Source organism: Diorhabda sublineata, chromosome 4, assembly GCF_026230105.1.
Source record: "Diorhabda sublineata isolate icDioSubl1.1 chromosome 4, icDioSubl1.1, whole genome shotgun sequence".
NCBI classification, from domain to species: Eukaryota; Metazoa; Arthropoda; class Insecta; order Coleoptera; family Chrysomelidae; genus Diorhabda; species Diorhabda sublineata.
The window spans coordinates 6,591,046-6,617,084 of record NC_079477.1 but is presented as its reverse complement, the minus strand read 5'-3'; the positions used below and the strand labels follow the sequence as shown (position 1 = coordinate 6,617,084).

The 26,039-nt window shown below is 32.7% G+C and overlaps 1 protein-coding gene across 5 annotated transcripts in view; it reads right to left on the bottom strand.

Annotated features, from left to right (window-relative positions):
• LOC130442363 (uncharacterized) overlaps nt 1-26,039 on the bottom strand; it is a 171,762-nt gene that overhangs the window by 111,474 nt on the left and 34,249 nt on the right. The window contains exon 1 of one of the 5 annotated variants that reach the window (XM_056776406.1): nt 12,046-12,616. The exons of 3 other annotated variants lie outside the window; for them this stretch is intronic. In XM_056776406.1, the coding sequence (XP_056632384.1) occupies nt 12,046-12,305 (260 nt within the window). In that variant the 5' untranslated portion in view covers nt 12,306-12,616. Of the gene's footprint in view, nt 1-12,045; nt 12,617-26,039 lie in introns of those variants that run through there. One more of the 5 variants, XM_056776407.1, reaches the window with a different exon arrangement.

Sequence of the window (26,039 nt, the reverse complement as noted above, 5' to 3'; positions counted from 1 at the left end):
AATTATTTTGGCTAAAGTGAGCTTTTCTGATCAAAATAGTACATTAGGAACAAAAAATATATCTATTTCAAATGTTTAAAAAGGATTCGAGATGTTTAAGTACCTCAAGTATTAAAATAGTTGAAATGTTTTTTCTATACAATAATAATCTTTGTCTTTACATTATAAATTTAGCTATTAATTTAATTTGAAAGCATATGTCTACTCAAAATTTAAATTCGAATTAATGGTTACATCTATTTGAACAGAAGTAATTATTGAAATGATAATTCGTGCTACTTAATCAACTGAGTTTAAGCAGGATGTTAAATTAAATGGCAATCTTATTGAACTGCCGGAAGATATAAAATTATTAAATAACAATTCCATAGGATAAATTGTTGCGACATACGAGAATTTGACAATGGACATTTATACAATATTATTCATATTGACGACAAAAAGATTATAAATTATTTATTAAATTATTAAATTTACACAAGGCCATTCAACCACTTTTATGCTAATTTTGTTTCTTGAAACGGGTAGGGGAAAACCAAATACACCCTTTTTTGGTATAAGACTTTGCGATTCTGACAAATCTCACTGCGAAATTGCAAATTTATCACGTTATAGTATAAAATATATACATATACTAAATCCATCCAACAAACAGAGCGACCCAAACAACAACCGATGCGTGATCGATGCATGATCGCCCCGCGCCTTTGTATATATAGATTTGGGACCTCGACCCAAAGGATCTATTATGTCTCCCTTTCTTTCTGCGATAAAGGAGAACCCTGTATTCACAACTGATCCATAAATCCCACACCTTTTCAAAAGTCTAGAATGTGGAATGGCTTTAATTGCCTTCGTCTTCTATGTCAAGCGCTCCCAGGTGTAGTGCTCTTCGCTTTTGTATGTATTGGCTAAAATAAACAAGCCATCTAATACTGGCCAATCAGATTTAACTGCAATCGACTGGGGGTATTAATTGTTTTTAGCACATCGCTACAAGGATCAGTTACGTCTTAACGGTTTGTGCTGGTGTATATTTAATAGATTTTTAGTTTACATATACGATTTTTTTAAGTTTAAAATTTTTGGGATGTCAGATACTAATACAACTGAAGACACGTCTTATTTGTGTCGCCAAACTAGCCACATACAGACTACCTAAAAAATGTAAATTTAAACAGGCAAAGACAGTTCCATCTGCAGGCAAGGTCATGGCGTCGGTTTTTTGAGATATAACAGCTAGTATTATGCGAACTTATTGCAACATTTGAGCAATTAGATCAAAAACGGCCACATTTGGCTAAGAAGAAAGTGTTAATTAGTTAAGAAAGTGCACCAGCTCACATATTTGTTATTTCAATGGCCAAAATGAATTAGTTTCAATTTTTAACTCATGCACCCTATTCGCCAGATTCAGTCCCCTCGGAATATTTTCTAGACTTGAAAAATTGGTTCAGTGGTCAAAATTTTCCAACAAAAGAGACGTGATGTCGTCAGTTTTGAGGAACTTGAGGAGATTATGATGAAAAATAAATATATTGTTTTCCAAAAATTTTCGTGTTTTCTTTGTTGGGCTTGGTACTTCTGGGACCATTCCGCTTTTCTGATTGTTTAATTGCCGCAGTTGGAGTTATCGAAATTTTTTATTGTCTCGGTCAATTTTTTAGCCGATTATTGCATATTATTTATAAATATTAAGAGTATTGAAGGAAGCTACCCACTTCTCAATCATTGAATCTATAATCGTACAATACTTTCCTATAGAAAAAAGTGTAATAATTAACTATATATTTGGTAGAAGTATAAAAATTCTTTTTAAGCCATCAATATTATTACGAACAAATTCTATTTCTACCATGGATTTTAACAATTAGGCGAATTCGCGCGGCGTCTTTCACATTTTTTATAAGTGACAGACGCGCATTTGATGTTTCCTTTTAGAACTTTTTATTATAGCGGACGGCCTATTAACAATATTTCTTTTAAATAATTTCTAGGAAAGTCTATTTATTTATTTCTTTTGTTTCTTTTTGTTCTAGAACTTTATAGAATTCGATTTGTGGTATATAAATAAGTTATGTAGCGCAGTCGTAATGAAAATAACGAATTAGTAATAGTAATCGCAGAAATTATTTAAGTGATATATATAAATAAATTATTATAAGTAAAATGTATTGTATAGTATGTAAATAAATTAAAAACTTAAAAGACATTATTTATTAATTCAATTCACGAATAGAAAGAGTGTAAATAAATACGAAAAGCGTTACCTACAATATAAATCAAATATTTCGTAAACAAATGAGAACCAAAAAAAAATTCGATCGGAATTGAACAAACATGTATTGTTAGTTGTTGACATTTAGTAAAGCGCTTAATAATAATTATGCGTACGATTAGCTATTCACTAATAGCAATGGTAATTTTTCCGCCATGAGATCATATCCTAATAAACACAAAATGCGCATATAACTATTCTATTTCTAAGGAGTAATATTAGAAAAATTATAGGTGACAACTATGTATTATGTAATTATGTTAAACACATAAATTATTATCAGAAATATTGTTTTAAAAAAAACAAGACGTGTATAATTGAAATAACTATTTGAAGAAATGTAATTACTCACCATAATTTTTTTTTTGTTATTACGAGTATGTTAAGTCAATATCGAAATGATCAAATAGTCAAGTTTGTTGTTAAAATGGAAAATTCTAAGAAAAATATTCAGTAGAAGCAACATATAAAAAGGGTGAAGGAGAAAGGTCAAAAATGAATGAAAACATTTTTACATTTGACTTTAAGTCAATCTACTTTCAATCCATGGACGCCAATTGTGGAAAAATTCCTAGTGAGCTGAATTTTGTATATATCGTAGGTCAATAGACAAGTTTGGATTTTAACTAATATCCCAGGATAATAGGCAGTTGGTTGACGGCGCGCATCGCATGCCTATTCTCCCGAAGGATTAGCTAAATTCCGGACAATAGATTATTCGTCGAAAAATGACCAAGCGTTTGTCTATTCTCCTGGGACTTTAGCTAAAATTCGAATAATAGAATATCTATTGAAAAAGGCTAAGCGTTTATCTGCTGTCCTATACTTAGCGAAAGGGCGAATACCGAAGCCAATTTCAATATTTGTTTTTATTTTTGAGTTCACACTGAGTTTCGCACTGGCACTTTACACCTTTATTACCATGTTTTTATGAAGATTTGAAAAATCGACATAAATATCGTGCCGGCTAAAAAAGTTATAAAGGTCGAAAGTCTGTAAAATCAACTGTCTTTTAAGTAGGGCGCTGAGAAATGATTATATTGTGACGATGCACTCGTTTCCTCGCCACCTTCGAATTAGAACGCAAGGCGCTTTATATTATTTTTTTTATTCATCTTCAACATCTTCAGTTCCTCTATCATTAATAGTTGCTGACTAGTGGACTAATTTCTACATCAACATCTTCATTATTTCCATCATTTGTTGACCCTGCGTTTAGGCATAACTGGCCACGGCAACGTCCACAAACTTTTGAACACCTCAATCCAATTTTTTGACATCCACATTTGCCGCCACAACCTTTCGTACTATTACAAAAGATGGTGTTAAGTAGATCATCGGGTGCTGGTGGTAATATAGGCTCTATTGTTTTATATTTCAACTCCCACTGTTCAGGATCAATTTCTCTTCTTATTTAGGTTTTCATTTGATAATATACTCGATACTGATGTCATTCAAATATCTAAGAGCGAACATAACAAGTAATAGAAATCTAAAGAATGAAGTGAAAGCTCAAACAACAAAGACGTCATTAATATCAGGGCACCTAAGAGATGTAATTTTGCGGAATAAATATATGATCAACAGGAGCAAAGTCAGAATATACAAGACCTGTGTAAGACCAGTAATGACATGCAGAATGTAGTGAGATGGGCGAGAAATCGGCGAAGAGAATGGAGAGATCACATGGACAGAATGGCAAAGATTGCAAAGGAAGAAAAACCGAATACATCCCGACCGCCAGGACGTCCACTTTCAAGATGGTATGAAAGCTGGTCTTCATGATCCAAGGCAACCATCGTTGCAAACACAGCACTAAGTCCTAACATACGATGAAGCAGAAGAATACTCGATAAATATTTTTCTTGTAGGAATATTTATACTTTTTCTCTCAATCACTCCACTCGTTTCTTCTTTACAAAACAAACATAATTTTTTGGAATCAAAAGCGCTGATTATTTTCTTTCGGTGAGATATTGAAGGACCCGGTTCTGCTTTGATAGCCGCAATACTCCATTTGTTTGTATAATTTTTACAACAATTAATATGCAAATTCACGAAATTCACAGTATTTGGCAATTCAAAATTACCATCACCTCTGGCGACACTAGCATTTTGTAATGTTTGTAGACCATGCCAACTTCTACAACATTAGCATCCGATAATTATTCATTACATGTAAAACATGTAGGTATCAGTTAGTTAACTTCTATAAGATAAGTATATTAGAATGAGGATATACAAAACCAATACAGTTTATGCTTTGGTATAAAATCTAGTCGCTTTCTCAGCGCTTTACTGCGAAAACGGTTAATTTTACAAAAAAATGCAAGGGATATTTTTTTTAGATAATCTTACTAGGAACACTTTCGATAATAACCGCTATTGACTCCGAGCAATATATCGCGAGATATTTGCGAAAATCTGATTTGATATCGATGTTGATTTTTCACATCTTCATTACAACACCTTAAAAAAGATTTATACAAAAATTCAGGAATTTTTCAGAAGATTGGTGTTTAAAATGTCTCAAATGACTGAACTACTGAGGAATTTATTGAGATAGAATCACAGAAACAACGATTGTCAATGGGAAGGACCAAAAAACAAATCTAATGAATATTGCCATACCATACCAAACAAGAAACAACTAAAAAGATGAACCAATTAAAAATAGAATTGAAAGAACCATACCATAAATATCTGACCACAAATACCCAAAAACTAACAATGTAAAGGTTCTAAAGCGTCGACCATATTTGTAAATTCGTCTTACCTACACCGAGAAAAAGCTCTAGAGAGAAATACGGAGAAAAGCGCCAAGCCTGCTGTTTAGGTATAATAATACCACAAAGCTGATCACAAGACATGTCGATAAAAATTTTGTTTTGAGTGTTGATCGAGGGAGTCACTTGATTTCATCCCGCCAAGAAAAAACTATGATAATGTAAAACTTCACGTTCATTGTGAAAAACCGCATCAAGCTGGAACCAAACTTTCCCGAAGAACATAACAGAACTGTATGGAAAATTTTTATTTTCTATAAGTTTTTTTTAAATTTCCATTTCCAGAAGTAGTCTGAAACTTCCGCCCAAAAAATGTCGATTGATCTGTCAATAGTATGGTTTCAATAGTAATTATTTCGTTACAAAATAGTCACAACAATACTTGTCATGCAACTCACTACTCTTGTTTCTTTCTGTTCGATTTCGTTTCTAATAAGTAGAGTACTATGCATGTAGAATGGCAATCCAGGGGATTGAGTTCATCATAATTAACCGCGACGTTAGAAGGAAAAGAATATTAAATAAAAATGATCCTGTCTGTTGAAGCAACTTGGATATCTTATTTCTTGAAACTGATAATTACGATCTCGGGATATTTTTTTTCCGTGGATTCATAATGCTTAAGAATAGCTGTGGAAGGAAATTTACTGTTTTGTTTTGGAACATCAGATTCGTGAGAAACTGATGATTTGCTTATTTGTGGTTGACCTCATAACACGGGGTTAACTCAATAATAGTAATAACGATGACTGCAATTTGTAATGAAACCCGACAAACGTTTGTTGTTTAGAATGCCGCTTGCGGACAAACGCAAACAAAAAAAAAATAACAAATTCTAATTACTAACACCCTCTACGTTGGGTTTTGTTTTATCATACATTCATTTATTCACGTTTAAGGCTAAGATACTATTCCTTTTTTTCTGATACGTAATTATTCTTACTTTAAGGACTTTAAAAAGTATCTGACCGCAAAACTAATATACCGGGACGAATATTGAAGAAGCACATATAAATGAATGTTTTTAAAGTCCAATTTAACTTAATATTATAAAGAAACCGCTGCTATTTTGACGAAGGACAACTAATTTTTAGCCACGATTTTGAGGATACATTTTAAAGTCAGCCTCAATCATAAACTGTTACTGATTTATCAGCATACACTAGTGAATCAAATCAATCGACCTCCGAGGCCGATGTCAAGATTTTTATATTCTGATTTCAGTGAATCGATGAATGGTTAGGGTGTCCAATGGCCATGCTGTTTTGACCACATCATGCTAGGATTGATGGTATTCGTTTGTGAAACAATTAATCAATGAACGGTAACTAGCCATGCAAGCTCCGACTTCATTTATAAAAAAAAATAAGGTCCAATGATGCCACCAGCATATACTGCATCAAACGATGTATTTATCCGGATGTAAATCAGTATGACAGTTAACCTCATCGAAAGTTCAATCGGACTTGAAAAATACGGACCATATTTTATCAAAATACGATGTTCCTGATTCCAGATGGTACTTGATTATTGCTTATAATCATTTTTATATAATCTTTTTTGAGTCTAAATATTTTTTTCAGCATTGCTCTAATCTTTTTAACCTTTCTAAATAATAGTTGCCGTCTTTCTCCTCAAAATAGTCATTTACGTATGTGATAACGTCCTCATCTGATGAATATTTCTCCTGAAACTCGTGAAGATTTTTAATCCGTTGAGAAAAGGTTGCGCCAACTCGGGACAAGGATATTTCAGGTAAACGAAAAAGTAGTCCGAGTACATAATACGACTTGTGACGGATTCATTAAGAGTATCATCTGGAATTTAGTACCTAATCCACTTTGTAAAGTTGGAAAATCCTAAAATTTCGAAATCTTTCAAAATCAATAGGGATATGAACTTTTAAAATTCCATATTAAATAATAGACATGCAATTGGTTAAAATTCTACCCCCAAGATTGCCACCACTCTATGTCAAATTAAAATAATACACTACGTGCTCCGTTCTTCATTCTTCAAACAGATAACGAGGTGTGGGTGTTTGTGACAAGTTAAAAATGGGATAAGTAGTAGATTTCATGTTAAGTAGGAAACAAATTGCTTGTAATTAATGTAATTAATGATTTTAAATTTGAAAAGTAGAGATTACAAAATAGTGACAAACTCCTTTGGTCCTTATCAGCAGAAGGATGTAAAGCAAAGTGCCATACGACTTGTCTAATCTTCATGACAACCACGATCACGAGTTAGCACATTGTATCAGAAGTTAAAAATTTTATGACGAGTTGGCGCACACCTCAATCTCCATAAGTGAAACTTTTATTTAGGAATCAGGAAAAGTCCAGATAAAAAAGTAATTCTGTTATTGTTTTTGAAGATTATTGATAAAGACAATCCCAGCACCTATGATATCACGGTTGTCAGTACTGTCATTCTCAGGTCGGAATCTTTTAAAACAACCCTTGTATATCGTTGTTGTTCTTGATTTCTATTACAAAGGAAATAAATTTCCGTTGCCTATGTTCAGATACGACTCAGGTACATATTGCAGGTTTTTATGTAGCTTCTAGGCATGGTAACTTATATATAAGCGGTAGTAATTTAAATTTTCCTACTTATTCAATCACATTCGCTTCGCGTCATTTACGTTCAGTTCTGTTTATAAAAATTTAACAAGGCTAGTTAAATTAACAATAACAAGTGCGCGAAGAACAAAAATACCGTTTTCAATTTATTATATCAACGTGATTTTGTTCTCTTCCACACAATAAAGAGAAAATTTTCCATTAAACGTTTTGGTATGTTTTGTATTGAAATTGAAAATTTATCTACTAAAAATAAAATAGTTGACTTCGAGAGGGATACAATCAGTCCAACGATTTTTCTTTGGTACAGCAATGAATGGCTGAATATTAGTTTGCCGAAGCGATGTCACTAACTAGGACTTCTACCAACGATAATGTGCAAATTATTTTTGTAGCGACCACGCCATGTGACTTTGCATTTAAAAAAACTTAGTGCAGGTACACATTTCTCCGAACAAGTTCCTCAACAAAACAATGATTCTTACATCCCCGACTGACCGATACCTGACCCAGGAAATTCCAAGTAACCTGCTTAATGTCCTAATAGCATGCAAAAAAAATCCTTCCCGTTATACCTCATACACTTTTTAGGAAAAACCTATATATACCTGCTGCCTACCTTTCCAATGTTTCATACTTACACGAACCCACGCAATCCGTGAATTAATATTTTGTGCATTGTAACTGGCATATACTACAAATATTGTTATAAATGGGATATATATTTGCGTTTCTGAACTTAGCCTCTATTCTTATTCTTGTCAGTATTGCATCAACAAGAAGCGCCAATGTTTCATTTGGCGTATAAAAAATTTCAACATTTTAGTTACGATTTTCGAGTTTCTCTTATCCCGAAGGTACAGGTGGGCGTAGTATTCATTACTTCTGTAATCAGTTCCTACGCATCCATTTTTCCTTCAGTTCTTAAACCCATTTGAGCTCCATAAGCCAGCACTGATCTGCCCAAACAGATTTGGCTTTTTTTCTTTTAGCTCTTTGTATTCAGAGTTATGGGATAAGTTGATGGTGTCTCATCAGGCAAATAGGCAATAGGCGATGGAAACAGTTCGTTAAGCCAAGCAGCATTTTGCTCCAGAAATCTTGTTTCCATTCTAGTAGCGATTTGCCACTTTATCGAAAATGTGAAACACCTTCCACAGATTTTAAACTTTTTCTCCATTCCATTCAAATAATAAATTATTGCGGATAATATTCTGAACATGTTGACATGTTTTTTATTATTTTTAGTCTTCAATTCTTGCCAAATGGTGAACCGATTCTTACTGTTCAAAGGAAAAGCCGTAAAATGGAATAACCGCATATAAATATCAGTTACATAAAAAATTTTTGTTAAGCAGATTCCATATACTATGCCCTCATGTTTAAACAAAAAATTAAAACGTGACTAATGTTGACTAATTTACAAATCTACAAAATGTTTACGTTTTATTGTTTTTTCTTTGACTGGAATTTTTCAAAACAAAAATACATAGTTCAGATTTTTTTAAATTTTTACACTTAGACACATCACGAACATAAGTTTGATGGGTTGCGTACATTCAAGTGACCAAAAATGAGAAAAGCAGACGTTTTAAGTATATTTCAGTCCACCCAGTTACAGACCCAACATCCCTTTTGCATAATTACCAAGTTTTTCAGCATTCCCGAAACACTTGAAAATTTGGACTTAACTCCAGGTTTTCAGTGCATCGGGCGCATTGTGCAACTATTCGGTAATTGCGATTTAAAAAATGCATTTAGGTAAAACCAAGGATAGTTGGAATAAAAAGATCGAACTAAAATCAGTGTTATACTAAAACTAAAGCGTGATGTAAAAAACATCTAAGGACTTTATTCAGTGGAAAGATAAAATCAATTCAAATCGTGACAAATAAATATAAAATAAAATAAAAAAGACTAATGATGTTTAGATTGTTATGTTTATTTGCAAAGTGTAATGTTCGTTAAATTACTGCAACTAAATAAATAAAAGCTATTTAAATTTTACTTAAATATATTTATAACAAACGCATTACAATTCGAGGATTTATTTAATGGAAGGTTCTGCCCCATTAACCCCCGTTTGTTTAGAAATTATAAAGACAATTCTTCAGTATGAGTAAGAGTATCCAACTTTTCTCCATATGGGTGTAATATATTATTATATTGATGTATAACCGCAAGAGTGTTGAATACTTGGTAAAGAAAGCAATTTAATATTTTACTACCCTAAATACCAATAATATTTAATCTTAACAACTTATTTCCGAAGAGTCTATATTGTAGAAAAGAAATTATACATACAAAGCTAATGCATAATAAGTAATGCGTTGTGGATTTAAAGCAATGAATTGATAATCTACAGTTGCTTTATTTATTGGAATAATATGAATGCAAAACATTTGAATTCTATATTTCCTCAAAAGGGGTTGTTGATGGCGAGAAACATTTTTTGTCCATTTCATTTTAATGACCAGTGGCGTATTTACCATAGGACCATGGGAACCATGAATCAGGGCGGGAGGCTAAGTAGGACGGCAGTGAGACGAGCCAGTACTGTCTTCCATGTCGCAGTGAGACGGTAACAAAGCCTACACAGAACACGAGTCTGCGAGCGATCGTGTTGACGGCATATGCGATGGTCAGCCCGGGATGGTGCTTGTGCTAGATTGGCACTCGTTAAAATCGGCCCTTAAAGGTGTAAAAAGTGAGTTTTTACCACAAAAAGCTTTGGGGATCTGTGGTAAAACCAGTTAATATAGTCGTTAAACTTTTACAAGGCGTCGACGAAGAAGTAGACGTAGTTTCCAGTATTGAAGAAGCTGATGAAATAAAATGTTCATAAGAATACAGAAGCATTCACAAGAGAATATTTAAAACGAAACTAGACGATGAAAGTCGCGAGGGGGAAGGGTTTTTACAAGGTCTTGACCATTTTAGGGTTAATACTGTCTTCCTATATGCGTCTAATTGTTGAGCGAGTTAAAGAGACCATTAATTTTGCATTTGTATGCAAATCGGATACAATTTCTGAACCGGAAGTGAGAGATAACGCCACAAAACTCCAAGAATTATACGCACTTCATCTTGCGGATGATAAATGAAATAATTCTGGACGTGTGAAAAAAAATTGTTGCAACTTAACCTATTTATTGAGGAAAATGATTGAAAGGAAATATTTCCATATACATAGCATTACGCATTGTTCTAGACACATTCGTGCTTCCCAAAAATATGTAAATATTTAATGAATTTCATTATTAAACGATTTTTGATTTTCCTTTTTATAGGGCGGCAAACCGTATCGGCTCGGGGTGTCAAATTTTACAATACGTCACTGTTAATGACTGTAGAGATTTATAGGAAAAAAACTACAAAGTAGTACATACAATTAGGATATAAAAATTCTACTGTATACCTAGTACCAGCAATCACTAATTATCGGACTGCCTTGGTCCTTCTAAACATACCATACATCACCATTTAAAATCATTAGGTAAGATATATAGAAGTTATCGAAAGCGCCACATGAATTAGCCGAGTTTCAAGCAAAACGTCGGGTAGAGGTCATGTAAACAACTCTTCACCTTGCCATCATTACACAAAGGAAAATCTTGTGTACCTGATGGAATTATGGAGGTTTACTGTACTTCCAAATCAAACTAGATGATCGAGCTAGCAATGCCTAAGTATAAAGTGGACAGCTCATGAGAATCTATGAGATTTTATCGTAGAAATAACCAGGTTTAGTAAACTGAAAGCGGGTTCTCTTAAAACAATATACAACAACATACTGGAACAATTAAACATCATCAAATGGAAGAATTTAGTGATTTGATCTCCTACAACATCCAGGATTACTATTTAATCAAATCCATGTCCGAAATCTTACATGGGAAAAAGGTTGAATCCAATGTTGAAAATGCAATGCGAAAATTTTTCGCATCCAAGTCCAAAATAATGGTTTTACCGAGTCTCAAACTAATGAATATGATGGGCTAATACAGTTAGTAACCCTAATAATAGTAAGCCGCTGCATCTGACTAAATCTTTTCTTATTTTCAAATTTTTTACTTTTCACAAATTTAACTAGTAGTGTTAAATTTACTGCGTCGTGGCTTATCGGAAGTTACCTTTAATTATTAGTGACAAATTGATTTCATTATAATAACGTTCAAAACATTTAAATCACCGATTTCATCACCGTTTATAAATTAGTAAAACATGAAAAATGTGAAGAATTATAAATGCATTTAATGCGTTTCCTATTTCCGTACATGCAGTGCACGTGTTTCGTTTGCTCTAGTTATCTTATCTAAGACCAACTGTTTACCTGTAGCTATAATGTTACGAGTATAAATACACAACATGTCAGTGTTCACATAATCTGACTTACCTGGTAAACTCGCCAAAACAGACATCTTCCTTGCGCTGTCCACGGTTCTTGTTATTGGTGATAAAATTATTAATATCGTTTATATTCTTATTATTATTTTTGTTATTATGTTTGAAGGAGCTTCTTAAAGAATTAGATCTCGAAATTTTGTTATTTTTATTTTGAATGTTATGGTTTCTATTTAAACTTTTCGTTTTCGCGCTTCTGGTAAAATGAATTTTCCTATTTTTCAACAGCTTACTACTTGTTACTACTTCCATTTTTATTAATTGAATTACCTAATATTGTATTTATTAAAAAAGCACATTCAAAAATCTCATTATTTACACTTTTGTTTTAGCGAAGGCGACCTAACCTCGCTGAAAGTCCCTTTTATAATAATTGTCCATCGTTGTCTTTCACTCGCCACTTCCTTATATGTTACCGTTGTTTTTCCATTTTTTACGCGATTTTAATAATAGCGTAAAAATTCGCGATCATACGAAGCGAGCTTAAGCAATGTAAAGAAACTTGAGTGCTACGAAATTAAGCTTGCAAAGCCTACTGCAACAGAATAACAGATACACAGCACCGTGTTTTCGTTTTCGAGTTCCCCCACGACAGTCAACGGTTCACCGGCATACAATCGAGTTGGTCGAACGTTACGTCATTGTCGATTTGATTCGTCCGTGTATTGACTGTTGAGGTTGTAGAAGAAATAGAAAATTATCGGCGTTGTTTTTATTTTAATTATTAGTTTGTAATGCAATCGACAACACAAAGAATTTTTGTTTGTGCTCCGACAGAAATAGATTCATCGTCATTCTATTATATTTTAGTTATCAGGCTATGATGTACTCGTTTTATTTTTTTCAACTGACCGAATTTATACAACATATTTTTGACCACTGGTTGTTAATGAATTATTATGAATATCGAATGATAGAATTATGACTATTCTAAAAATATCCAATATGTCAAGGAAAACGTTTTTTAAACATGCAGATTATGAAATACTGTGTTATCTAACAGATCACTTATAATGAAAAACTATTGAAAATATATACGGACTATACGAGACCTAGTACTAAAGTTTTGGTACCATTAAGCACAAAACACACTTGATGACTACATCGATTTAAACATTCACGATTTAGAATTAGATTAGAATATGCAAATTTCAATACACAACCACAATCAGTAACAAACTTAGGGGTGATAATTAGTATATAAGCGTAAAGTAAAAATGAAACCAGTATGCAGCATGCCAGGAATTTAAATATTATTAGAATAGAAGTCGTTTATAGTGTAGAAGGCATTTTCCAGTAAATATGCACTCAAATTATTGCGGAATGCGGGAAAAGATCATATCGATTTTATTTCAATTGGCGAGTGATTGTGCATTTTTTTGCTTGGTAAAATATTGAGCCCTTAACTAATTTTCAACTTGGAGTAGGTAGGTAAAAGTCATACCCCGCGTTCCTAAGTGGACAGCCGTGCAACGTCCTTTCTGAAATTGGAGAAGTGCTAACGAATTAGGCAAACGGATTAAGATAAATAAGGAAGGAATAGTCAGAATTTATAATCCCTGCAGTGCGGCCTGCTGTTTAGATCAAGTAAATATTTAACAGCTCTCTTTTGTAGTTTAAGTTTCGCTCAAACTGAATCGCATCACATGTACTCCAGAAGGGAAAGACATATCGGAGATACGACTCAATAAGGGCATAATAAACAGTTAAGGAGATGGATAAGTTGAGTTCTTTGGAAACTGATCTCAGCGCAATTGTCCACAACAAGCCCTAAGAATTTTACGGATCCTACGACGTCAATGGTGATGTTATTTAATAAAAAAAGGCTGCAATGTATTTTTATATGATAAAACTTTAGTTTTAGAAACGTTGAGACAGAGAAGATTATAATCGCACCATGATTTAAGGGTGATTAGATCACTAGATATGGTTCTATGAAGTGCTGTGAGATCAGGGTTGCTCCAAGAGAAACTAATGCAAATAAACACATTTTACCACTGATAAATAGGCGATGTCGTTTATAAACAGAAAAAACAAAATAGGGCCTAGTACTGAACCTTGAGGCACTCCACATTCTATGGCTTGCAAGAAAACATCGTTGTATCAACCCTTACAAGCTGACTTATATTGGTAAGGTATGATTTTAATCATGCAAGAGGTGTTCCTCTGAAGCCGTAGTACTGTAATTTGTTGATTAAAATATTATGATTAACACAATCGAAAGCCTTGTTGCAATGGAGTGATGGCTGTTTAGACTAGAGTAGACATTATTTAAGAGGGAGAATATAGCATTATTAGTGCATTTGTTACTTAAACGACCAAATTGATGGGTAGTAAGTAAGATGCAGTACCAGTAAAAAAAAAAGATTAACAGATTTCGGTTCATTTCTGTCACCATCATGCTGTACTTTACAGTATGAGGATAAACTGCCAAGAGTCATTGAAAAAGCTTCAAGTCCTGCAGAGCATTAGCCTGAACCAAGCAGTGAACGCCTCTCGCTACATCAGGAACCATCAGTTTTGCCGAGAATAGTACCAAAACAGTAAAATTTACTGTTTATTCTATCGTACGGGATTTTATCAATGTCCAACGACTCGATTTAGATAAGTTTTTGGTCCAAACGTAGCAATTCATTATCGAGGATACAAACCTAAATAAATAATATAAGTAAATTCATTCGAGAATAAAATGTTTTCCTCTATAAAATATTACTACAAATCATATTTTTTCTTTTATTTTAGGAAAATAAATCTATCAATTCCATTGAACTTACAACGTCAAACAAAATCATTGATGACTTAGTCACCTTCGAGAAGGCTTTCAAATATTTGTGACTATTTAACTTTGTAATCTAATATTTCTCTTAATTAACTACATAAGTATATTGAAATATCGATTACACTATAAAAAATTCATAAATTAGTGAATTTGACAAATATATTCACTACCGTTAGTATTCATTAATAATTTATGAATTTATTATCTATATGTTCAGTTTTAGAGAATTTCGAATCATTATTTATCTTTATCACGTTTGAGTAACATTTTACTAATGTAATTATCAAATTCCATTCTTAATGAGATATTTAACACTATTAACAAAATCAATGAAGTTGCAGACTCGGCATTAATAATATCATTGATCAAATCATCTCAAAATTTTACTGCGGTTTATCAGTGCAACAAACATTTCTATGCTCTAGAATTTAAAATTAACTTATAAAAAATTCAAATAAAAAAGTTTAAATGACCCCTGTGGGAAAAAATCTACCGACAACAACACTTTAGTAATTCAGATAATTCTTAAACTTATCAAACCTTTATTGAGGTGTTTTTTTAAATGTTGAAAGAATGAAAACTCTAGTGCTGATCCAGATTATTCCGAAATATCGGGTTATAGCCGTATGATAAAACCCTCTAACAACCATTGTGCGGTTACAACCCTTGTCCTGCGGTCGCCATCCTGGAAAAAGAGGCACAAACGCCTTTTAGTTATTTGCGCGTTAATCGTTTCTACTTTTCTTGAATTCTCCAAGCTTCAACTCAGGATCTAATTTGCATTTCCTTCCACAATTTTCTCTGCATCTGCAAAAAATTATTTTCATCAAATGAGGGTGTGGGAAGCTTCGATGTTTGGATGGGCATCCAAATCTTTCTATACTTTTTCTTGCCCCAATCTTCAGAATTGCGATGTTGTCCGTGCCATGACTGAACCTCTGAAGCACTCAGAGACTGTGTTGGAGGAAGAGATCATAAACTGAATGAATTTTTTGTTAATGTCTTTATTACCACCGTATGAAGCAACGAAGAAACGTTCGCCAACGAAAATGAGAAAATATGGATCATCTTTCTCAATCAGGACTAGCGCTAGATCACCAGCTAACTAAGAATGTTTCTGTATAATTTTTAAGAAATTTAGTTTGTCTGTCTTATAGGCTACTGGTGTTGTGACACATCCTGAGAAACAGTATTCTCTGCTATGAAATCTCAATATATAAAATCTGGAGTCCATAACTGATTAAATATTTGCCCTTTTGAATGATTTAGAAAGAAAATGTTTGACTGTTTTATACCTAATATCGCGAGCAACAAAAAATGTGTTATTTTATGGTATACTAAGTCATAATTCAGGGAACCATCTTTCTATTACAATCTCAATTTGTTTACTAAAAATAGTATTACAACTATATAGAGCATATCGTTTCTTGGTAAAACTCCAACCGAATAAATTTAGGTGATAATGTATCGTAATATTTCCGGTTAATTTATATTAGAGATATATTTTCAAGGTATTGACTTCATTTTTTAGTAATTGTTTTTTTTATATGCACTAACAACACTTTATTTCCTGTAGAATATGAAGAAAAACTGTTAAAAACATTATATGATAAAGTTATAGATACACACACATTTATTCTCAAAAGCTAATCATCACTTAATCTTCAAATGCGGTCCACTCTGGGGTGTTCAAGAAGCATCCTGGTAAGTGCAGTAGAACACATCGGAATCAAGGACATATATATAACAAATTTTCGATAATATGAATTCAAAAATTGTTCTTCATACGGCCCGGATACAAAGACATAATTGCTGATTACCTGACTCAAACAGAATTCAATTTCAGTCCCAGAAGCAAGAATATTTGAATCTTAGAATAAACACTGCAAGTTTTAAATACCACTTACTGCAAGGCTGTAAATGAATTGAAGTATGCCTAAAAGCAATCACGTCTGTTATGGACATTATACAAAGCGGGTAAGAAGAATAAGGAAACTAAAGCAAGAAGGGAAAATTCCAGAAGAAAAAAGAGGTAGATTTGTTAGTTACAGCCTTCCAACTGATGTTAAATTGAAGGTCCGCGAACAAATTGCCTCATTTCCACTAAAAGAATCGCACTACTCTAGACAAAAGATTTTTTATTTGAGCTCTGACCCTGATTTAAAAACAATGCATAAGCTGTATCTTGAAAAATATGCCAAGAATATGACAAGAAAGTTAGCTATTCCTTTTACCGACCTTTTTTTGCAGAGAATTTTAATTATAGGCTCCAAGTTGATACATGTTGTACATGTGAACAACTCAAATTAAAAATAAAGTCACCCCATTTAAATGAAGTTGCTAAACGCACTGCAGTGGCTGAATTACTAGTTCACAAGCGCAGAAATAAAAAATTTTATTCAGCCTTAAAACATGAAGCGTCGGATGATGGTAAGAATGAAGATGACGTCTTATCTTTAGCTTTTGATTTCGCCAATTAACTGTAAACGTCTCTCTAATATTAAGGCTAACACCAATTTTCTGTATGTATACCACGAAGGTGAAGGGAGGAAAGGGCCTGATGAATTATGCTTATTTTTGCATGTCTACTTAAAGCAGATCCCTGAGGAAATAACTGAAGTGCGTCTCTTCTCTGATAACTGCTCAGCTCAGAATAAAAATCAGGCTATTATGAGATATATGCTTTTCCTCACAGACTTTGACAGATTTAAAAAAATTCAATATTATTTTCCGATGAGGGGACACAGTTTTTTACCTTGTGACAGGGATTTTGGAATTATTTCTCGAAGACTAAGGAAACAAATGACGATTCATTTATTGACTGTGATAGCAGAATACAAATAAGAATTAATATTAAAAACACTTTCCGTCGAAACTAACGTAATTTCTGCAGCGCCAATTTGTTAATAATGCAGAATTCTCACATCTTCATCTAATGCCAAGTGAACTATTTCAGGTGTTATGTGTATTGAATGGCCATCGTATATTAAAACGGAGCAAATGAATAAACCTTTCTAAATCTTCAATTCATTGGAGAAACAATTTTTTAGTTATCAAACCGTTTTCAAATTCATTGAAAGAGGCATTCTCATCTTTACTTTGTGAAGTATCATAGGATAAATGATAGAAGACCTATCATTAAATATCAGTCAATAATGGAGAAAAATCAATATAATACTTTGGCAACCAAGCCTCTGCTTCAACTATATATTTTTTTCATTGTACAAAAAACTTACTATTTCATCCTGAAAACTATCGGAGAGAATCAGTTCAAAATTCGACATATGTTGTTTGGAAGATATCATTCTACAGAAAAATATTCCTGTGAATCTCTATCAATCAAATCGGGGACGTATTGATCGATTACATTGTGATCCACCGGTAGGGCTCTGCGCGATTCTTCGATTCCAACTACAAATTGAGCATGAGTCCGTTATGTCTTTGAGAAGGGGAATTGAAATCTCACTTAATCTTCAACAAATACGGTAGATCCTTTTCTCTTTTCTATAGACTGCAGTTTGACCATTTACCATTTCCATTTCTGAACAGTTACATTTCATTTTGCAAAATGATTATGTTCCATCTTTTGGATTTCTCTAGTTAATCTACCATCCATTTACTCCCAGAATAAATTTTGATATACCATGTCTTGTTGCCGTCTCAGTTAGTGAAGATTTTATCAATGTCGCCTCTTTAATCCTCGTTTCCAAGATTATCAGTAGTTTCAACATATTTTCTTGTTATACAGTGATTTTCAGATAAAAGTATCCACCTTTAATAACTTTTGTAATACTGGTATTTAGAAAAAATCCAAAAACATGTCAATTTATGTTGGAAGGGGCAAGCATTATGGCTTATTTAAACTTACTGGAAAAGCCACCCCCTCACCCCTAGCAGCATCCCCTTTATTTTTTTAAATTACTTTTCACATTTTTTATGTAAAATTTGGATACTCCTCTTTGAGCTGATTTCAAAAATATCTAATACTTGTAGGTTAAAGTGGTTAGTTTATGAGATAAACAATTTTTCTTTTAAGATCACAAATTTTACTTATTATTTACTTTCACCTTATTTGCCTGTACTGTGCATAAGCGAGAGGGACTCGTAAATAACGAAGCAATCCAAGTGGCAATTTTAGGGCAAGTCAGCTTAGAGGCTCAACAACCCCAATCGTTGTCAACAATAAGTAGAGCGATCGGTGTTTCATCTTCTACAGTTTTCCGAGTTCCACATAAATTCAAATACCACCCATACAAAGTTAAGTTGGTGCACGAGTTGAATGAAGATGATTTTGATCGTCGTCTAGAGTTTTGCGAATCAATGACGCAAATTATCAATAACAATCCACAATTGTTAAGCAATATTTGCTTTTCTGATGAATGCTCATGGTCATTAAATGGCTTAGTAAGTAGGCATAATTGTAGATATTGGGCTGAAAGTGATCCACATATTATTCGTGAATTCCATACACAACATCCCCAAAAGTTAAACGTTTGGTGTGGTATCCTAGGTGACCACATTGTCGGACCTTTCTTCATCAACGGAAATTTAAATGGTGAATCATATCTTGAGTTACTCAGAGAAGGGGTTGACCCACGTATTACAACAATAATAGAAAATGATGATAACCTTTCCGAATATTTACTGGTATTTCAACAAGACGGAGCTCCCCCACACTATGCTATGCCTGTCCGACAATTTTTAAACGAAACATTCCCCGCTCGTTGGATAGGTAGAAGGGGGCAGATGATGGAGTGGCCACCTAGATCACCGGATTTAACACCCCTAGACTTCTTTTTATGGGGGTATTTAAAAACAAAAGTTTATGCTACCCAACCAGAATCTCTGGATGATTTACGAGAGAGGATAGAAAATGAATGTCGACAATTAAATCCAGCCGTATTAAGCAATGTCAGAGAGGCATTTCAAAATAGATTATACCATTGTATGGAAGTGAATGGTACTCATTTTGAACACTTATTGTAACTTCATAATAAATAGCCCAGTTAAAAAGATTAAAGAGTTTGAACTGTTGTACAACCCATTTTAGTACAGGCAAAAAAGGTGAAAGTAAATAATAAATAAAATTTGTGCTCTTAAAAGAAAAATTCTTTATCTCATAAACTAACCACTTTAACCTACAAGTATTATACATTTTTGAAATCAGCTCAAAGAGGAGTATCCAAATTTTACATAAAAAATATGAAAAGTAATTAAAAAAATAAAGGGGATGCTGCAAGGGGTGAGGGGGTGGCTTTTCCAGTAAGTTTAAATAAGCCATAATGCTTGCCCCTTCCAACATAAATTGACATGTTTTTGGATTTTTTCTAAATACCAGTATTACAAAAGTTATTAAAGGTGGATACTTTTATCTGAAAAGCACTGTATATATATACCTTATTGACCGATGTCTCTGTTAGAAACCTTATAAATCAGATATGCTTGTTGCAGCCGAGCCAAGGATGGCACTTCATATTTCCCCAAAAATTGTAATTAAAATCAACGAGATTCTCTTCTAGACCATGTTTAGATACTTCATTAGATACGGAATTCAATGAAAATAAAGTCACAGATGTTTTGTTGAATTGGTTCATAGATTTAGAAATTTTGTTTTTGATCATATTTCAAGAATTCTTGTATTTTTTGCTACTTTTTAGTTTATTAAAGCTGTTGAATTTTTTACCGTATTGATGATTCTTCAATCTATTTTCCAAATACTGAATTTTTTGTCCTATGTTAACAGCATCTTAATTCTATAATTGTTAAAACTGTCCATGAATCGATATTATTTTGGAATCTATTTTGTTGGGATGCTTACATATATGTAATAACTTATTCAAAAAGAATATAATACATATATATAAGAAGGCCAATTTAATTGAAAATTGTATGATAACATTAATTGTTTATAAAATGATATCAGTGTCTATAAGCAATGTTTATATTATTAGATAACAAGCCTTTACAGCAACCTTTTCTTACAACTTTATTAGTTTAAACTGTAACTCAGCGTATTTGTGGGGTCATCAAATTTTTTATAGAGATGACGACATTCGAGCACTTTTATCTTGAGGTAGGTAATAGCGAAGAGACAACGATGAGCGCATACATAGAGACAATGACATGATTTAATTTATGATTGGTTCATAAATATAATTTAAATTGTTGTAAGGATAACAAAAATAATGATTCTATATTCATTCTTATAAGCAGATGAAGCATTGTTGGCGCTTTATTTGAGGCTGGTCCTGCCAGACAAAGATACAAATAATATAAAGAAATAATCAAATCAAAATTGATGTTTGCCATGCTTGGATATCTAAGTATGTAAGTGTGTAAAAGTACTATCTTTCTGTTTACGCTTTACGATATTCAGTTCAGCTAGGTTTATATGGTTTAACACATTTTGATTTTTTCACGTTATAATTCATATCCCTTCACTACTATTTACGGTGGATCCACCTGCAAGTGGCTTGGGGTCAAAATTTTTATGTGTCTCACAAAAATGAAAAGGATTCATATCTCTATATAGGTCTATCTAAGTTAAGAAGTATAACTTATGTCCTTGATACATCCACATATTGCAAATAAAAATGACCAAATGCGTCTATAAAGGGAAATCTGGTATACCTCCCTCTCCAAATAATTGATCGATACTTTAACTCTTAGCAGCTAAATCGCATCGCTGAGCTAGTAAACTAAAGCATCTTGGTTAAACAGTCGATTTCTTTGTGTTTCTTTCCATAAACGCCGGGCAATTTCGACATAGGACAAACAAACATCTCGATAGCCCTGACGAAAATCGAAAGTTTGATGATGATTTTGACGTCCTCGAACTTATGACGTTTTGTTATGTTGAAAACAAGTAAACTAACCAATTATAAGTGTACTATACGATTTTTTATTCCATAAATAACGTAATCAATCCATAAGGGGCCATTTAAGTATTACGTAAGCAGATTTTCAGAAATGTAATAAAGTGATTAAAAAGATTTTTTTATAATATTTGAGCCCTTCCAACAAAGTTTTGATTCTCTTCAATGTCCAGATTTCTATTCTTTTTACTAAAAATTTAGCGTTCTTTGGCACAAATTGGTGACAAAAAATTTTAATTCGTTCACTTTTTTTCAAATTAACCTATTTTCCTTTCTCTTTTCGAATCTTAGAAAAGAAAAACTAAAAAGCAAACAAATCAAACAAAAAAATCAAAATCTCATACCACAGCAGCTCTAACAGCCTGCGCAGCTGCAATAACTGAAGCTATCATCACACTCCAAGCGAAAATAAAATAATGTGAGACGAGAAGTGACGTCATAAAAGTAGTACCTTATCATACTGAAGAAGTATTCTCCAATTAAGCTGCGAACAGAGTAAAAATCTGTTTTATATTTATAGAAAACTGGGTCCCTTTTTTAGTGATCGATTGCTACTTGACGAACAGAAGTGTTGAATTTAATATGTATATGTTACCGGAAATGTATGAAATCTAGGAATTTATATAATTCCGAAGCTATTTAGGAAATGTATAGTATATTGTTTCAAAAACTATTATGGTGTTTTACTAATATCCGTTTGTTTTAAATCATTGATTTCGCTTCTTCTTGATAGGGGCTGTTTTGTGCCTTTATGTATTTACAATGAAGACAATAAAAGACGATGTTTAGAAACCCAACGTGTGTTTTACTTTACAATAAGAAGGACCTTGGCTGTTCTCGCAAGTTGCTCATCAATGTGAGGGTTTATGCAACAAGGACTCTGTCGTCACAGGAAATGAAATGTGGCTATTTCTTTACGCCCCTGAAAAAAAAAACAACAATCTCGTCAGTGGCATCACTCTGGATGACCGCAACCAAAGAAAATTCAAACAAACGCAGTCAGCAGGAAAGATTTTGGTGAGTGTTTGTAGGTTAGGTTAGGTTAGGTTAGAAAGAAACTTGAATGAACTGTTATGTTCATACGCGGACTAGTGCTCAGCGATTACCACATCTTTCTCAAGCTACGGAAGCACTTAGGTGGCAAACACTTCCTCATTGGATTGGCGGGAGATTTCTTCGACATAGGAATACAAAAGCTGGAGTACCGTCTCTAAAAGTGATTGGAAAATGGATACTATATTGGAAAATAGACAACAGTGTAAGCTCTTCAACGATGTATAAATTTATAACAAACAATTATTTCTATTTGTAGAAAATTTGGGAAACTTACATTTGATACAACCCTCGTATGTACGCTAATGCTATCGAATAGTGAAGTCATTCGTTAATTATTGCCTATTATTATTGGATGATATTCCGTAATAATTGCAATTATACCTATTAAATTAGATATGAGTAAACTGCCTAAAGTTATCGAAATCATTTGAATTGGGGGAATTTACAAAATTAATATTAAATAGTTTTTATGGACTCACAGATGACGTGAATAATTTGAAAATATTGTTAATTATACACATAAAAATATATAAGTCGGAAACAAATCAGAGGTTAACCAAAGGTCAAATATTTATTATTAAGGTAAACGTAGGCAGAATAATGACAATATAAGGTCGCAAGTTTTCCGTAGAAGCGAGGTACCATTCTAGAACATAATCTGTTAAAAATAAATGAAAAGTTGTTCTGCCTAATCACTTACTCTCCCGTCAATCATCAGTTTGCAACTAATAAGGTCTGTAATCATTATAAACATTTGTTTGTAGTGTACACGTGGTTGCGTAAACACATGGCTAAATAATTGTCAACTTGATGTTTGTATTCGAATGGGAATTGCAAGGGAAGGATAGAGACGGCGGAATAGATCAAATGTATAGTTCTTCCAATATCATTTGCAGAAGACAGTTATACGAGGATCAATCAATATTTCATAAATACGCACAGCACTCAAACCAAATTAAGAAATGAAAAGCAATATTTACTCCCCGTACAAAATTCGGTAAGCAACTAACAAACCTTCAGTCAACGTGGACTTATCATCTCCACTGTTTACTAATAAAAACATGGAATCGAATAAATAGAATAAATGCATTTCTATTTACCGAACCCGTTTGTACACAATTCCTTCGGAATATTCCTGCTAGAAAATCTACGATAATAATTGGCGAAGACAATGAAATTGCACAGTGTAGTGAAAATGAAGATTTATGAATTTAATAATAAAGATTTAGATATGAAAACACTGCAAATTATTTTAAATATATTCGAATGGGTAAAAAAGGAAAATATTCAACAATCTGATAATGCAATCATAATAAGAATTGTTGAATTTACTAGAGTCAATAAATATTCCATTTATAGAGTAGTCACGAAAGGGGTTGTTGTGGATCATTCACAGAACCGAAAAACATGTAAAAAAGATGAAATCAGTTAACAAAACTACTCAAGATTTTATACGTAGGACAATTTATAGTTTATATAAGGAAAAGAGGGTTGCGGCATTAGAAGTAAAAAAGCAAAAGATAGCAGATTATCCAGAATTTGCGTCAAGTATTATCAGTGGTTTTAAACACAAAAAACTGAATAAACGGATGGCAATAACCGAATCGTTAAGGATAGTTCGATGGCGACAAAATTATTTGCGTCAGATAAAAGACTACCGAAGTTCTAATAGACGAATAGGATATAAAAAGGGCTGAGTTCACGTCTGGTACCCTGTTTAAACCAAACTCCCTTATAAGCAGGTATATTTTACTCGTCTATTCACGTCTTATAATTTAATATTTTTTATAAGTTCCAAGTACGACTACAATTAAGTACATCTGTCTAATAACGGTGTACAATGCCGTCCATTTTATAATGATTCGATTGCTTTTTAACGAATACTTTCTCGCAAAAAATATACAAAAGTATTCATAAAAATAAGAATTAATAAATATAAATATAAAATGAGGTACCTACGGCAATCTGCAATTAATATTGGAAGAACTATAATACAAACAGCCAATGAACGCTATTATCTATTCAGTACAGATATAAATTTACGAGTATAGTGCTGAAAATGAAGGCTCCTATTCTTCGCTTAAATAGAGAATACAATTTTATAGAATAGCATTTGAGAAAATGACACTCAAAAGCTTTTATTGAGAAATTTTGGAGCCTCTGTCCTCTTTTTGGTCACAATGAGTTGAAAAGTTGTTGTTGAAATGCATTATCGATTAGTTTGTTCCAAGGCAATAATGTGAAACAATGTTGCCGTAATGAAGTAAAAATAATTATTTTAAGATCTAACGTTGGACTAATTGTTGTTTAATGTGTTTCCTAATTATTCTTATACGATTTTTATTTTTGTTTTCAGCTTTAAGATTAAGTAAGAAGTAAGATTAGTAAGAAGATTCAGGCCTTGGAATTAACTAAAAAGGAGTGATTCGTGCGTGGAGTTGGTAGACTGTGACCACGGAATCAGGTCACTTCTTATCAAAGAATGAATAACCACCCTAGCTCCCTCTCTTATCTACCCATCAAAGAAAATATTTTTCTCGACATTTTACTATTTAGAAGCACGAAATACAAAAAAAAATAATTAGGAATCACATTTTATTGGAAACATTATATCCAATAAATAAATATAATTATAGATTATGACTTCATTGCTTCAAATCCACCTCACATAAATTACTACGCATTTGCTTCGAATGTATAATCTCTTTTCTATAATACAATTACTTATAATATAAACATCTTTCAAACATTACAAAAAAACGTACTAACGTATTAATCTGAAAAGGAAGACTCTTTTCTTAAAGTGTTTTCAGAAATTTTGTTCAATATTCGGGAATAAGAATAATTGGATTTGGTATATAAAAAACATTTCTACTGACAGCAATAAGAATAATTACTCATTCTCCCTTGAGCAATGAGTAATCAAGAATTTTCGTACAAATACAATATTTCATAATTGTTAAGTTTTTTATATCCACGACTCTATTAAAACACACCGAAGTGTCGCTAAACGTTTATAGTCAAAATCATAGTACGTACGCAGTTTGTTCTTATTCATAATCATTATTAGCACTAAATGTAAAACACTACTAAATATTTTCAATTTAGTTCTGTACATATAAACAATTGGAAAAGTAAATTTTTCTATACCAGATTCGAACCTGGCACCTGCAGTATAAAGGCACAGAGCATTAACTCTAAGCTATCGGCGACATTGAATGTGTTTGTCGTATATCTGTTTTTTAACAAACCATAGTTTTTAAAACCATGTAAAAA